General features: G+C 41.6%; 2 protein-coding genes across 2 annotated transcripts; both read right to left on the bottom strand.

Moving 5' to 3' along the window:
* Window positions 1–550: 550 nt before the first annotated feature.
* Window positions 551–1,702, bottom strand: LOC141693377 (uncharacterized). Its single transcript, XM_074498463.1, has one exon. It carries the CDS (start codon window positions 1,700–1,702, stop codon window positions 551–553), a length of 1,152 nt encoding a protein of 383 aa, XP_074354564.1.
* A 1,148-nt stretch (window positions 1,703–2,850) lies between these two features.
* On the bottom strand, window positions 2,851–4,922 carry LOC141693368 (uncharacterized). Its single transcript, XM_074498454.1, has 2 exons — window positions 3,360–4,922; window positions 2,851–3,261 (listed from the first exon to the last, which is right to left on the bottom strand). Exons 1-2 carry the CDS (start codon window positions 4,920–4,922, stop codon window positions 2,851–2,853), a joined length of 1,974 nt encoding a protein of 657 aa, XP_074354555.1.
* Between the last annotated feature and the right edge of the window lie 8,431 nt (window positions 4,923–13,353).

Raw genomic sequence — 13,353 nt, 5'->3', positions numbered from 1 at the left:
GACCACAGGATCTGGGCGAGCTCCTCCGCCCATGTCCCTTTCTTGTCTTCAAGCTTTGCCTTCAAGGTGTGCTTAATGATTTTATTAATAACCTCCGTCTGCCCGTTGCTTTGGGGGTGGCAAACTGCACTAAAACTCTTCTGAATCCCCAGCTGCTCACAAAATTCTCGCATTTCCTTGCTATCGAATTGTTTCCCGTTGTCAGATATCAACTTATAAGGGATGCCATAGCGACGCACAATAGTCTTGTGCACAAATTCCTTGAGCTTTTTTGCCATGATAGTGGCTAGAGGATCGACCTATGTCCACTTAGTGAAGTAATCTACCGCAACAACCGCATACTTTACTCCTCCCATGACCTTCGGGAGTTCTCCAATCAGATCAATTCCCTATATAGCGAAGGGCCAAGGGCTCATAAGGGATGTGAGATGGGCCAGGAGGTTGTTGTAATAATTGGCATATCGCTGACACTTATCACAAGCTCGAGAGAATTCGAAGGCATCTTTTTTCAGCGTTGGCCAATAGTAACCTTGACGGAGGATTTTCTGAGCTAGAGAGCTACCCTCCGAGTGATTTCCACAAATACCCTCGTGTACTTGAGGAGAGGCACACTGAACCCTCTTCCATATAGGACCCCATCGTATATCACATAGCGGGCTGCTTTGTATCTTATCCTCCTTGCCTCATTCTTTTCATCCTGGAGTGAACCTTCTTTTATGTAGGCTAAGATAGGTGTCCTCCACGTGGGGCTGAGGTTATCATTGAGGCTTCCCACCTCATTCTCGGGCACACTAGGCTGCCTCTGTATGTCAAGGGGCACGACCCTTAGCAGAGTGGCCTCGCGGCGTGAGGCGAGTTTAGCTAGCTCGTCTGCGCCTTCATTCCGCCCGCACGGGATTAGTTCCAGCCTCACCTCGTTGAACCTCGTGATTATCCTCTGCGCACACTTCAGGTAAAGTTCCGTCCTCGGCCCCTTAGCTTGATACCCCCCGTTTATCTGATATACCACTATCATGGAGTCACTAAACACATTCAAATTTTCCACCTTCATTTCCACAGCTAGCTTGAGACCGTTGATCAGGGCCTTATATTCAGCATCATTGTTGGTTGCATGAAAGGCTAGATGAGTCGCGCGTCTGATCTTGTACGCCTCCGGGCTGATTAACTCAATTCCAGCTCCTGCACCATCCCCATTAGAGGCTCCATCCATAAATAGGCTCCACCATGGGAAACTATTTTGGCTTTCCAGCCCGGCCTCTTCTATGCTAGGTATGACAACAAGGGCTCCCGGCTCTACTTCTTGATGTGGAGGAAATTCTAGCACAAAATCGGTCAGGGCTTGACCTTTGATTGCGGTCCTTGGCTTATAATCCACCTCGAATTGGCCGAGCTCAACTGTCCACTTCAGCATTCGACCAGAAGACTCCGGTTTGTGCATTACTTGCCTGAGGGGGTAAGAGATTCGCACTTCTACCCTGTGCACCTGAAAATAGGGTCTGAGCTTTCGAGAGGCCAGGATCAGAGCATATGCTAATTTCTCGAGGCTCGTGTACCGAGTCTCCGCATCAGCCAGCCTTTTACACACATAATATACCGGGAGCTGGATACCATCCTCCTCTCGAACCAATACCGCACTTACTGTAAAGTCAGAGACAGCCAAGTATAGGACCAGAGTCTCTCCCTCCTCTGGGTTGGACAACATTGGAGGGCTGCTGAGATGCTTCTTTATATTCTGAAAGGCTTCTTCACACTTCTCTGTCCACTCAAAATTCCTCCCCGCTCCTTTAATTACTTTGAAGAACTCCTGGCATTTGTCGAAAGACTTTGAGATGAAGCGTTTTAAGGCAGCCACTCGCCCTGTTAAGCTTTGGACGTCCTTCACCCGTCAGGGGGATTTCATCTCGAGTAGGGCTCGTATCTTGGCGGGGTTGGCCTCAATGGTTGACAATAAACCCCACAAACTTCCCTGACTCGACCCCGAACATACATTTCTGTGGGTTGAGCTTCATCCTATACTCCCTTAGGATCTGGAACAAATCTGATAGGTGACGGGCATGTTCCTTTGCTTCCTTTGACTTCACAAACATGTCATCTACATAGGCCTATATGGTCTTCCCTAACTGATGTTTGAACATCTTATTCACCAGCCTTTGATAGGTTGCCCCTGCATTAAGGAGCCTGAAAGGCATCCCAATATAATAATAGAGGCCTCGATCAGTGATAAAGGAGGTGTGCTCCTGATCTGGCCCATACATTGGGATTTGATTATATCCCGAATAAGCATCCATAAAGCTAAGTAGTGCATGCTCAGCTGTAGAGTCAACCAACTGGTCGATTCAGGGTAGAGGAAAACTATCCTTCGGGCAGGCTTTGTTCAGGTTGGTGAAGTCCACACATGTCCTCCATTTCTCATTAGGCTTCTTGAGAAGCACGGGATTGGCCAGCCATATGGGGTAGAAGGCTTCTCTTAAGAGCCCTGCCTCCATTAGTCTATCTACTTCATCTCTGAGGGCTTCTGCCTTCTCCCCACTAATTGGCCGTCTCTTCTGTATGACCCCCTTCTTTTTCGGGTCCAAGTTGAGCCGGTGGCAAATGACATTCGGGTCAATCCCTATCATCTCAGTGTGTGACCATGCAAAGACATCCAAATTTCTCCTCAGGAAGTCAGGACTTAAGTTAGAGCCTATTCTGAGTACCTTGGAGGGATCATTTGAGTCTACCAAAATTAGGATCGTGTCATCTGCGGCCCCAGCCCTCTCAATCATTGGGGGCATTCTCGGGTATTAGTCTGCTCGAGCCTCACTAGATTCTCCCACTTCCGTGATTGTAAAGCCTTCCGCATCCTCGAGCTCAGGCTGGACTTATCAAGCGTTCAGAGGTCGTAGTGACAGTGCGAGTGATTCCGTTGGGCAGATCCATAGTTGTCGTTGTTTCTTCGCGTGCCCATTTCCCTTTCCTGAGTCTTGCACCGATTTGTTTCGGGCTCTCTTCTTCATCACTCGCCTCTTCCACAATCCCCTCTTGTATCAATATGATGGGTTGATAGGCTTCCATCATCAAGGCCCCTGGGCGCGGTTCCACCTGAATCCCCTTGTGCTCGAAATAGTTCTCGGGAAACTCTTCGATTGAAATCAGGTTACAAGTCTCGTGTCCCTTAGGACGTATTCTCTTCCTGCCCTCTTCCTCTTCCATGAGGATATCGTCTTCACCCGGTTCGATCATCTCCTTTGATGCATTTCCTGACTCGGCCGCCCTGAGTGTCTGGTTGTAGCAGACCCTCGATTTATATTGACAGTCTTCAAGAAGCCGACCCCCGTGGGGGTGGGGAATTTTACTGTCAAGTGATAGATCGAGGTCACCATCCTCATTTCTCTCATAAGGGGTCTGCCCACTATAACGTTGTAGGCATAAGGCTGATCTACTACTGTAAACATAGCGATCTGGGTGGCCACATATGGCTCTTCTCCTATGGTAACCGGGAGCCGAATTGTCCCTTTCACTCCGATCGAATTTCCCGTAAACCCGTACAGGTGTCCCCCTGTTGAGGTTAACTCTCTATCCAGCAATCCTAGCTTCTTGTAAGCATCATAAGTTAAAACGTCAGCCGAGCTCCCGGTGTCCACCATTGCCCGGTGAACATTCATCGTCCCAATCTTCATTTTTATGACCAAGGCATCTGTATGAGGGTAATGCACCCATTTGGCATCATTTTCCCTAAACACGATGTCATCAGCCTCCCTTTCAAAGAGCTCCGATGGCCTTTGGCTCAGATGGTTGACGTTGGTGAGGGGCTTGTCCTTTGCTTCTCGGGCATACCTATCCATCGCCTTCCGGCTGTCTCCGCCAATATGAGACCCGCCTAGAATCATATGAATGCTTCCGGCCCGAGGTATCCTTTCTTTGTCCTTTGGGGGTGGAGGAGGGACAGTATGATAATCATCCATGTGCTTTTGAACTTCCTTGACAGCCCATTTAGTAAGCTTCCCTTGTTTTATCAACGTTTCGATTTCATCCCTCAATTGTCTGCAATCAGCTGTATCGTGCCCCGTGGCCTCATGGTATGTGCAATACTTCGAAGTGTCCCTCTTGTTATAGTCTGTGAGAGGGGTTGCCTTCCTGAATACCCCCTTCCCAGCATAGGTAACATATATGTGATCGATAGAGGCTACCAGAGGGGTGTGCATCTGCCATTTGCTAGTATAGGGCCTCCCCGAATCTTTGTTTGTCTCTTTACCTCGGGCACACTTTTTGGGGCTTGAGCTACGCCGATACGTCTTTCTCCTCTCATCAAGGCTCGAAGACCGGTCTCTCTTATCTCGATAGTTCTTGCTGATTTTTAGCTCTCTCATCGACTTCTCTACCCTCTTAAAGGGTTCAGCTTGCTCATAGAACTCGGTCAAGGTTCTCGGCTCACTCTCCTGAAGGCTTTTCCAGAATTTCGACCCTTCTTTCAACCCTGTAATCAAGAAATTCTTGATGGTCTCCTCACTGGCTCCCCTCACCTTGGGAACTTCGGCGTTGAACCAACGAAAGTATTCTGCCAGGGACTCCCCCTCCCTTTGCTTGATGTTGGCTAACGTGGCCACATGAGGTGAGTAATGGAGGGTGGACTGAAATTGTCTGACGAACAGGTCCTCCAATTTCCTCCATGTCCTTATGCTAGAAGGCCCCAACTTAGAGAACCATTGTTGGGCACTACCTCTGAGTGATGCCGTGAAGAGTCTACAGCGGGTCATCTCCGGCACCTGATATACTTCCATCTCAGTGTTAAATTGTATAAGATATTCTGTTGGGTCGGCTTCGCCGTTAAATAGAAGGTCGGGGTTGTGCCTAAATATCCGAGGCAGGGGGGATGATCGGATGGCAGCTGTGAACGGGGAAGGGACAACCGAGGTTGGGGGTCCCCTCTTCTCTCGCTCCATCTCATCTAAGATCCTCCTCAGGTCTCTTACTCTAAAAACTTCTCCTTCTCTGTCACCACCCGCGTTACTCAAATAGTGTGAGCCTTGAGGTCGCTCGCGGCGTCCCCCTCCTCCAGCTCACACTTACGAATCATCTTCATGATTGTCTCTGCGTCTATATCGCTCCTCTCTCCTGGGCAAGATGCGCTGACATCTTTCTGAAGGGGTCACTGCACACTCTCTTTTTGAGGTTCTCTGATCTACGGGCTCCTTCTTCTCTCTCTCTCTTTCTTGCGATTCTCTAAATTGAGCCTGAGGTTATGCTCACTTATCTTTTTACCCACACGGTCTAGCACGCTAGTCGACCTTGCCTCAAACGAAGCTGGCTTCTACCCCGATCTCTTAGAGATCTGGCTGCCCCGCTCGGCCTGATCTTGGGTTATGTCGTCCTCTCCATGTGATGCCTCTTTCTTCTGTTTAGTCTCAGTCGTCGCGTCATCAAAATCGTGGATCAGCCTTTTCTGTGGACCTTTGCCCTTCCAGCTACGCTGAGAGACCTTGAGGCGGCGCGCCTTACGCTTGACGTTCTGGACCGAGCTTCTCTCTACCCTTGTCATCCTGGTGTTGATCTTATTCATCTGATCGGCTAGCCCTTCGAGATACGTCATGACCGCCTGCTCGTCCACGATTGCGATTGGTGGAGCTGGCGCCTGATTCATTGGGGGCGTGTGCTCGACCCCGTTCTGGTCCTTCTTCTTGCCCCCGCTTACTGGTGTCACCGCTTATTTGCCTTCTTTGGTCATCTCTTCTCCCTAAGATGAAAAGCCCCTCCTTCTAGCGCCAATTGTTATAGGGAGAATTTCGTATAACAGTGTTGTGGAGGTTGATGGGCGGAACAAGGATCAAGGATGGTGTTTGAAGGCGGAGGAAGGTTGTTTTGTGGTGGTGGCTGAGCTTGTATGTTGACTCCTTAAGAAAGAATAGGGTTTGTTATTCTCTATCAAGTGTCGACTCATGTCTCATACAAGTGCCTACGTACCCTATTTATAGGGATCAAGCCTCACGTAGTTCTTGGGGAACAAGTCACATATGATAGGGTTAGGGTTCTCCAACCCGTGCAGCCCATGCCCACGATAAAGTCAGGCCCTCGGCCAACTAGTAACGTAAATCTCGACCGGCTCCACACGCTTCCTACAATCTCGCGGCATCTCCGCATTTCTTCCCGTAATTATAGGAATAACCCGTGTCGGCCCTCAAATCTACGAGCAACTCAATCATCTATGAGTTACTTTCCATGTTGCACATAAAGTCCTTTGATGCGGGCCGGCCTGGTCACCTCAGCCCGCACCGCCTTCCTTTTCAATTAATAAATACAATGTTACCTCTATTTTTATAAGATGTGGGCTCATAGGCCCAGCCCACGTGAAGGCACTTGAGCCCAGGTCGCGCGTGGGCACCTGAGTCCAGCTCATGTACGGGCACCTGAGACCAGCCCGCGTGTGGTCACCTGAGCCCAGCTCGCGTGTGGGCATCTGAGCCCAGCTCACGCGTGGGCACCTGAGCATAGCCCATGTATAGGCGCCTGAGCCTAGCCCGCATGTGGGCACCTGAGCCCAGCTCGCGTATGAGAGCCTAGATGACAAGTGTGATCCCACCTTACATGTGTGAGCCCAGCTCGCATGTCCTGTGCCCAGCCCGCAATTGCTGAGCCCAAGTTACATTAATCCATGATTCTAGCCCACATATGAGAGTCCAGCTGTTCAATGCACCCATGGGGACCTGTTTAGGGTCCATGACCGAAAGCGGGCATAACACTCGTGAAGCTAAAGCCATAGTTCTCAAGGAAGCACTCTACTGGATAATTAATCGAGGGTATATGCACTGTGAATTTGAAACAGATTGCTATGCTCTAGCTGATACATGTAATGGGAGTCCAGGAAGATATTTGTTTGACACTATTGTGATTGATTGCATTGGGGTAAGTAAGCACGTTAATCAGGTGCTATTTAGTTTTGCTTTTCGTTCTGCGAATAATGTAGCTCATATCCTAGCACAAGCTACTTATTCTATGTTAGACGTAGGGGAGTGGTATGTCACTCCACCTAATTTCCTTGTTCGTTCTTTGGAGTTGGATTCTATTGTTTAATGCAAGTTCCATTTTACTAAAAATAAATAAATCGGCATCTATCATAAAATTTTTGAGCAATGAAATTTCTCTTTCTTTTGGCAGCCTCAATATCAATGGTTGGGACATGATGATATCTCTTGGTTTCTTAGCTGCAGCGAGGTAGTGCCAACTTTGTTATGTTGTACAATCATCCTTTGTATCATTTCCATGATGATATATTGGGCTATAAATTATTAAGCGAAAAATGCGTTTTGCCAAGACCATTGCAATTTCTGTCGCTCACATACATAAACTCCAATGAACTAATTAACCAGCAAGAGAAAAGCTCCAATCCTTGTTTACAAAGTGTTAATGTGTTTTCATCCCCAAACTTGTAAATATCGATCTTTGTCAATATGGGTGAATAACATTAATCTAAAAGAACCAATCACAAATTATCATAATGCAACCATAACCAGATATTCTGAAGCAACTGCAATTAACACATACTAGACTTTTGCTAATACCATGTAGCTTAAGCATCAACTTTGTGCTCGATGGGTTTTGATTTTGTTCTTTTTATTTTACGTTGCTGTTTCTATCAAAACTGATTTCTTTTTATTTCCCAGCTGACTAGTAGCAGTTTCAGCCATTGACTAGTTCACCTGGTACTTCTATATTACCTTTGACGATGTGTGTAGAAAGGTGAATCTTACACATTTAAAGGATCTTACAAATTTAAAGGTTCGAGTTTTATTTAAAAACTAGCATAACACGGATTATTTTCTAGAGTTTTTTATACATGCAATTATAATATTTTTAGTTATATTTTTATTTATAAATTTTGTATAATGTTGTGTACTAAATTACACAACGTTTTCAATATATCACATTAAGAAAAATATATATATTCTTGTTTGTGTTATATAATTGTATTTAATGAATGAATATAAACAGAATAGTCGTGTATATTTAAAATGAAACAAATAAACTTAATATGTAGAATATCGTTGGTATGTTTACAAAGAAAAAGTAAAAAATTAACATATATGTTGAATACTAAGTTGACCAAAAATTTTGATTTTTATTTAAATAAACTATATAAGTGGTCTATATTATTACTGAGTTCTCTACTAACTTACAATTAACTTACTCAATTTAAAAAGATAAAAAAATAAATAACTGAATTCAGAATTACTTGCAATCATAATATAAAATAATATAAAATTTACACAACTGTTAATATAAAAGTTGATTTTAATGAAAAATGTTAGTTTTTGAAATTTAACGTATGTATGTTTGGAAAAATGTTAGTTTTTTTACACTACTCTTAACAAAATAAGATTAAGTTATAAGTGTCAATGTTAGCATGTGAATTATCGTATGTTACATTTCTTAGGAAATTACCATGGTTTCAATTATTTATGTGCTAAATATCTTAATTATGTACATGTATAATCATTATTAATATCTAGTGAGGCAATTGATTACTTAAATAACATGTATTTATAATTATTCAAAAATTAAAATTTTATAGTAAATAAATTACAATAATTTATATATGGTATTCATATTATCACTGACAAACAATCCATATCTCTTTTTTACGCGACCGAGTATCAATCATGTAACATAAAAATAAATTATATATTGTATGACTTATTATTGATATTCATGATTTATTCAAGAATTTGAAGGAAAAATTGTAATTATATTGTTATTTAAACTATTTTTAAGTTTCTTTCATTACAACTCTAATATTTCTTCATATAATAATTTGATAATATTGTATACTATTCTCCTAAAATTAAATATTTTTCAATTCGATAAAATTTTATAAATATTAGTTGAACTAGATAATTCTTTCAAATTATTGAATAATATATATTTTTTAAATAGTATAAAATGTATTGAATCAAATGCTACAATATAGTATAGATATAACTTTTATTTGAATAATTCAAAATATTTGTACAATATTATCTTGATTAATAAATATTGTTTATCTAAAAGAATTCTTTTTAAAATGCTAGTTTTTTTTAAAGTGGAAAATGAAAAATAAATCGATCTAATATATCATCGTAGTTTTAACAAATTTCGTGAGATCTCATATCAAATTTCAAATATTTTTAAAATCGGGACAAGTCCCAAAACACTATTGCGCTACCAGTGAAATTAGTAATTTTAATACAAATAATTAATTGACTTGATTCTATAAATACCTCAAACACATTAATTTATATTAATATAAGATATCAAAAAATTTCACATTATAGGTAAAATATTCTCGTCGAACTTGTAATTTAAATTTACTAAACGTAGAATGTGACAATGTTTTTCGGCTAGTCATGTAGTCAAATTTCGAGTATTTTTTGAACAATGGGCCAAATTCTGATTTCAAATTCAAAATAAACTAAAATTCATTGACTCATTATAATTCGAACTTATCTAAATATTTAATACCAATCTAGATTATTTATATATAGGCGATTCTATTTTCAATATTTTCTTTAAAAATTATATATGTACATTTTAATTACTTTTTATAATAAAAAATATGTTAAAAATATATGAGATATATTTTCAAACTAAAAAATAATAATAATAAGATAATAATCCATTTATGTACTATGCCTAACTTTATATCTGGAATTCAGTTCTTTAAAATTAATTGTACATATATTCAAGTAACTATCATTTATTTTTTTGCGAAATTCAAGTAGCTGTCTTTAAAGTTAAATAAAATATTAATTTAGCACACTTATATGTGTATGATAAAAAACACATGTGATAATATGGTGTAGTAGTATGAGATTGTGTATCAAACTCACTTTTTATATAAATATTAAAAACAGGGGTAGTTTAATAATTTTAAAGAGATTTTTTAATCTCAAAATATTATCCCTGCTATTATATATAGAAGAGAAACAGTAGATGTTTGTTTTATGCAAATGAGCCAGAAGAGCAAATAAATGTCCAAATGTCCAAACGTGTTAAATTCTTAATACTATACTCGAATTAACTTTTCACAGATCAAAGGCCCTGTATACATACCGTATCCACTTATGACTTGTGTACATTAACCTTCATATTCTAATGCAGCATTGTACAGAAAAACAAACTGAGTATGAAATGCGAAGCCCAGAAATGATAAAACCATGTGTCCGGCACCTTCTCAATGAAATTACCATCCGGATTGGTTAATTCCAGAGCAGTTTTTTTTATTTATGGTTTGGTCCGGATAAATCCATAATTAACTAATTATGGATGTGTGATGAAAAAATTATTATTAATGAAAAATATAAATAAATATATAAATAAGTCACATCAATTAGTTAATACATTAGAAAATAGTTCAAAGTACAACAAAAAACTAATTATTATTTTAAAAAAAAAGTAGTTTGCCTAATAAATTCAAGAAATTAAGATGTAGTTTATTTAATAAAACTCATTTTAATCATTTATTATATGCAATTACTTTAAATAAAAGCACAAAACAAATATCAAAAAGTTATGGAAACAAAAGAACAAATGCATAAACAAAAAAATATAAAAAATGTACAAATAACTTACATTAATTAATTAATATATAAAATATCACGATTATTCAAATATAAATAAAATTAAAATTAAAATATTTATATTAACAATTTACAAATAGTCCGTGCAGTATAAAACTAGTGTTCATTGATAACTCCGGTGAGCGGGCGGCTCCGTCCGACGGCGTTCCTGGACCTTCTGTGCGGGGGTGAGGTGTAGCTGCTGGATGTGCGTCTGCAAAACAACACCGGAAGGGGGGTTTGGCTCCCACGGCGCCTCCGGTGTGAGAATAAGAACATGCTTTGGAGAAGATGAAAGTGTATGTAAGTAATGTAAAGGCTGCTGTGTGTGTGTATGGATGTGTATATGTGATGGTTGCTGTGTGTTTTTGAATGTATGAGAGTGTGTGAATGTATGAGAGTGTGTGAGTGTGAATATTTTCCAACCCCTAAACCCTTTAGTCTTGGGGGTATATATAGCCCCAAGGTAGGGTTTAGGGGTAGTTACCTCTAAATCTGGGCCGTTGGATCTTGGGAGCGGAGGATGCCTGGCTTGGGCGGATTGCTTACACGTGTCCAGGGGAGGACCACCTGCAGAGTGTCCTAACGGCCTCTGACACGCGCCGTGCTTGTCTGGAGTGTTGGTTGTTGATAGCTGTCATAGTCACGTGCCCACGTACCCCTCCTTGGCGGGTTGTAGGATGTGCATGTGTTTGCTGTCTGAGTCCAGATCGGATCCGGGTAGGCATTAGGTCCGGGCTCCCTGCTGGATCCGGATCCGGGTCATGTGATGGGCCCGGGCCTGGTCTCTCCATTTGATTGTTCTGGGAGAGGGGGGTCTCTGTCCATTGATCGAGCCTGGTATCCTCTAGATCCAAGTTGAATCTTAGCCGAGTCTCTTATACCCTATCATTTGCCCCCCACTCCCTTATGCAGATTTTCTGGATGAGGGAGTAGATTAGAATTATGTAGTTGCCTCGGAGGAAAATTTCTGCTCCTGGTTGCCCCCCAACCCGGATCTGGTGTAATGGATACCAATCCAGATTAAGGTAGAATAGTTGCTTCAGAAAAATTTCTGCTCCTGGTTGCTCCCCAATCTGGATCTGGTGTAATGGATACCAATCCGGATTAAGGTAGAATAGTTACTTCAGAAAATTTTTTGTTCCTGGTTGCCCCCCAATCTGGATCTGGTGTGGTAGGTGCCAGTCCGGATTAAGGTAGAGTAGTTGATTCAGAAAAATTTCTGCTCCTGGTTGTGGCCAATCCAGATCAGTAGTAGTATATAAAGATCCAGATTAGGGCTCTTGATCCGGGTAGTGGACTGTGGAATTTGAAAAGTTTGGGATTTGTAACATTTTTTTTGGTTAATTACCCCCATGAATTTGAATTTTTTGCAGTTAATTCCTAAAAAATCGCTCCCATAATGATTATGGGTCTTCAATTCAGTTTTGTAACCGCTACGCCACCCAACTATACCCTGCCACGTGGCAGGGCTGTTCATTTTCTTGGGCCTATAAAAGGCTGGTATTTCCTCTTCATTCATTCTTTATTCTCCTTTAAAAAGAAAACCAACAGTCTCTCTTTCTCTCTAAAAATTTCTTGAAGGGCCGCTCTTGCTTTTGGATCTCTCCGCTGTTGTGCCGCCGTCTCCTTATTTGCTTGTAATTCGTAAGTTGATTCTTCCCTGTTTCGATTTCTTCTGCTTTATCTTCGAGTTTTTTCAAGATTTTCCAATTTTGCATGCTTCGATCTTGTTTCTTTTCCTTCGAATCCATGGTACCAATTAGTGTTTTAGTCTTTCATGTGGTTGGTATGGCTGCTTTTTGTTTAGATCTGTTTATTTTTGCTTGTCTTTGTTGTATTTTTGTGCGAAAATTGAGTTTTCTGGTTCGGTTTTCCTGGGTTTTTTGTTGGTGTTCTTCGTGTTCTTGGTTGAAATATATGTGTGTATAGGTAAAAGTGGCATGTTTTTCCTTTTGATTCTCAAAATAACTGTTTGTGGGTTAGGGTTTTTGTTTGGATCCGGGTCGATGGTATAGGATCCGGATCGGGGGGAGGGTTTTGGGTAGAATTGTATGAATTGGGTTTTTAAGCTGTTTTTGGTCGCTTTTGATCCGGGCATGGGTGTTTGCCGTTGGGATCCGGGTATATGGGTTTTGTTTTAAGTTTTTTGTTGCTATGGATCCGGATCTGGGTATTTGCCATCAAGATCCGGGTCCATGGTGGTTTGCTTTTGTGGATTGTAGTTAACATGATCCGGATCGTTGATGTTTTTCCGGGTTGGACTTGCATTGGTGGTCCGGATCATTAGGTTATGATAAAATTAACATAACGTACCTGATCCGGACCACTTAGTAGGACCAATAAAATCTGTAGGGCCCAGGCTAACTGACCTTCATTTTAATAGGTATATGGTCCGGACCAAGGAGCGAGCTAGGAAAGTATATAATTGCTATCCCAACTTTTCTGACGAAGAGAGTGATCCGGATTCGTCTGGTAGAGAACAGATTCAGGGCGAGATGGTGAAAAAGGGGTCCGGGTCTGTGGGAACGATTACGAGCTTCCGGTTCAAGAGGTTTCTAGAGAACTCTGTTATTTTCACTCCGGACGGCCGTTGGTCCGATATTAAATATCACTTCGTTAGGAAGCCGCCCGGGTTTGAAGATAGCATTTACTATACCCGGGTCAGATATGAGAAGCACGAGGATGGCCACCCGGGCGTTTATGATCAAGGCGGCCTGGAGGCAGCTTTTGCTTCATTTGGGATCAGCAGGGACCATTACCAGCTGAAGGATTTTTATGCCGA

Source organism: Apium graveolens, chromosome 2 (assembly GCF_009905375.1).
Source record: "Apium graveolens cultivar Ventura chromosome 2, ASM990537v1, whole genome shotgun sequence".
Taxonomy (NCBI): domain Eukaryota; kingdom Viridiplantae; phylum Streptophyta; class Magnoliopsida; order Apiales; family Apiaceae; genus Apium; species Apium graveolens.
Note: the sequence above shows the minus strand (reverse complement) of the source record. Positions and strands in the feature narration are given on the sequence as shown.

What these genes read in the sequence shown, in the direction of transcription:
- LOC141693377 (XM_074498463.1), bottom strand. Translation starts at nt 1,702, where the DNA reads ATGTTGTCCAACCCAGAGGAGGGAGAGACTCTGGTCCTATACTTGGCT.
- LOC141693368 (XM_074498454.1), bottom strand. Translation starts at nt 4,922, where the DNA reads ATGGAGCGAGAGAAGAGGGGACCCCCAACCTCGGTTGTCCCTTCCCCG. An exon ending in TTATGAGAGAAATGAGGATG is followed by an intron (nt 3,262 to 3,359) that starts GTGACCTCGATC and finishes TGCTACAACCAG; the next exon opens with ACACTCAGGGCGGCCGAGTC.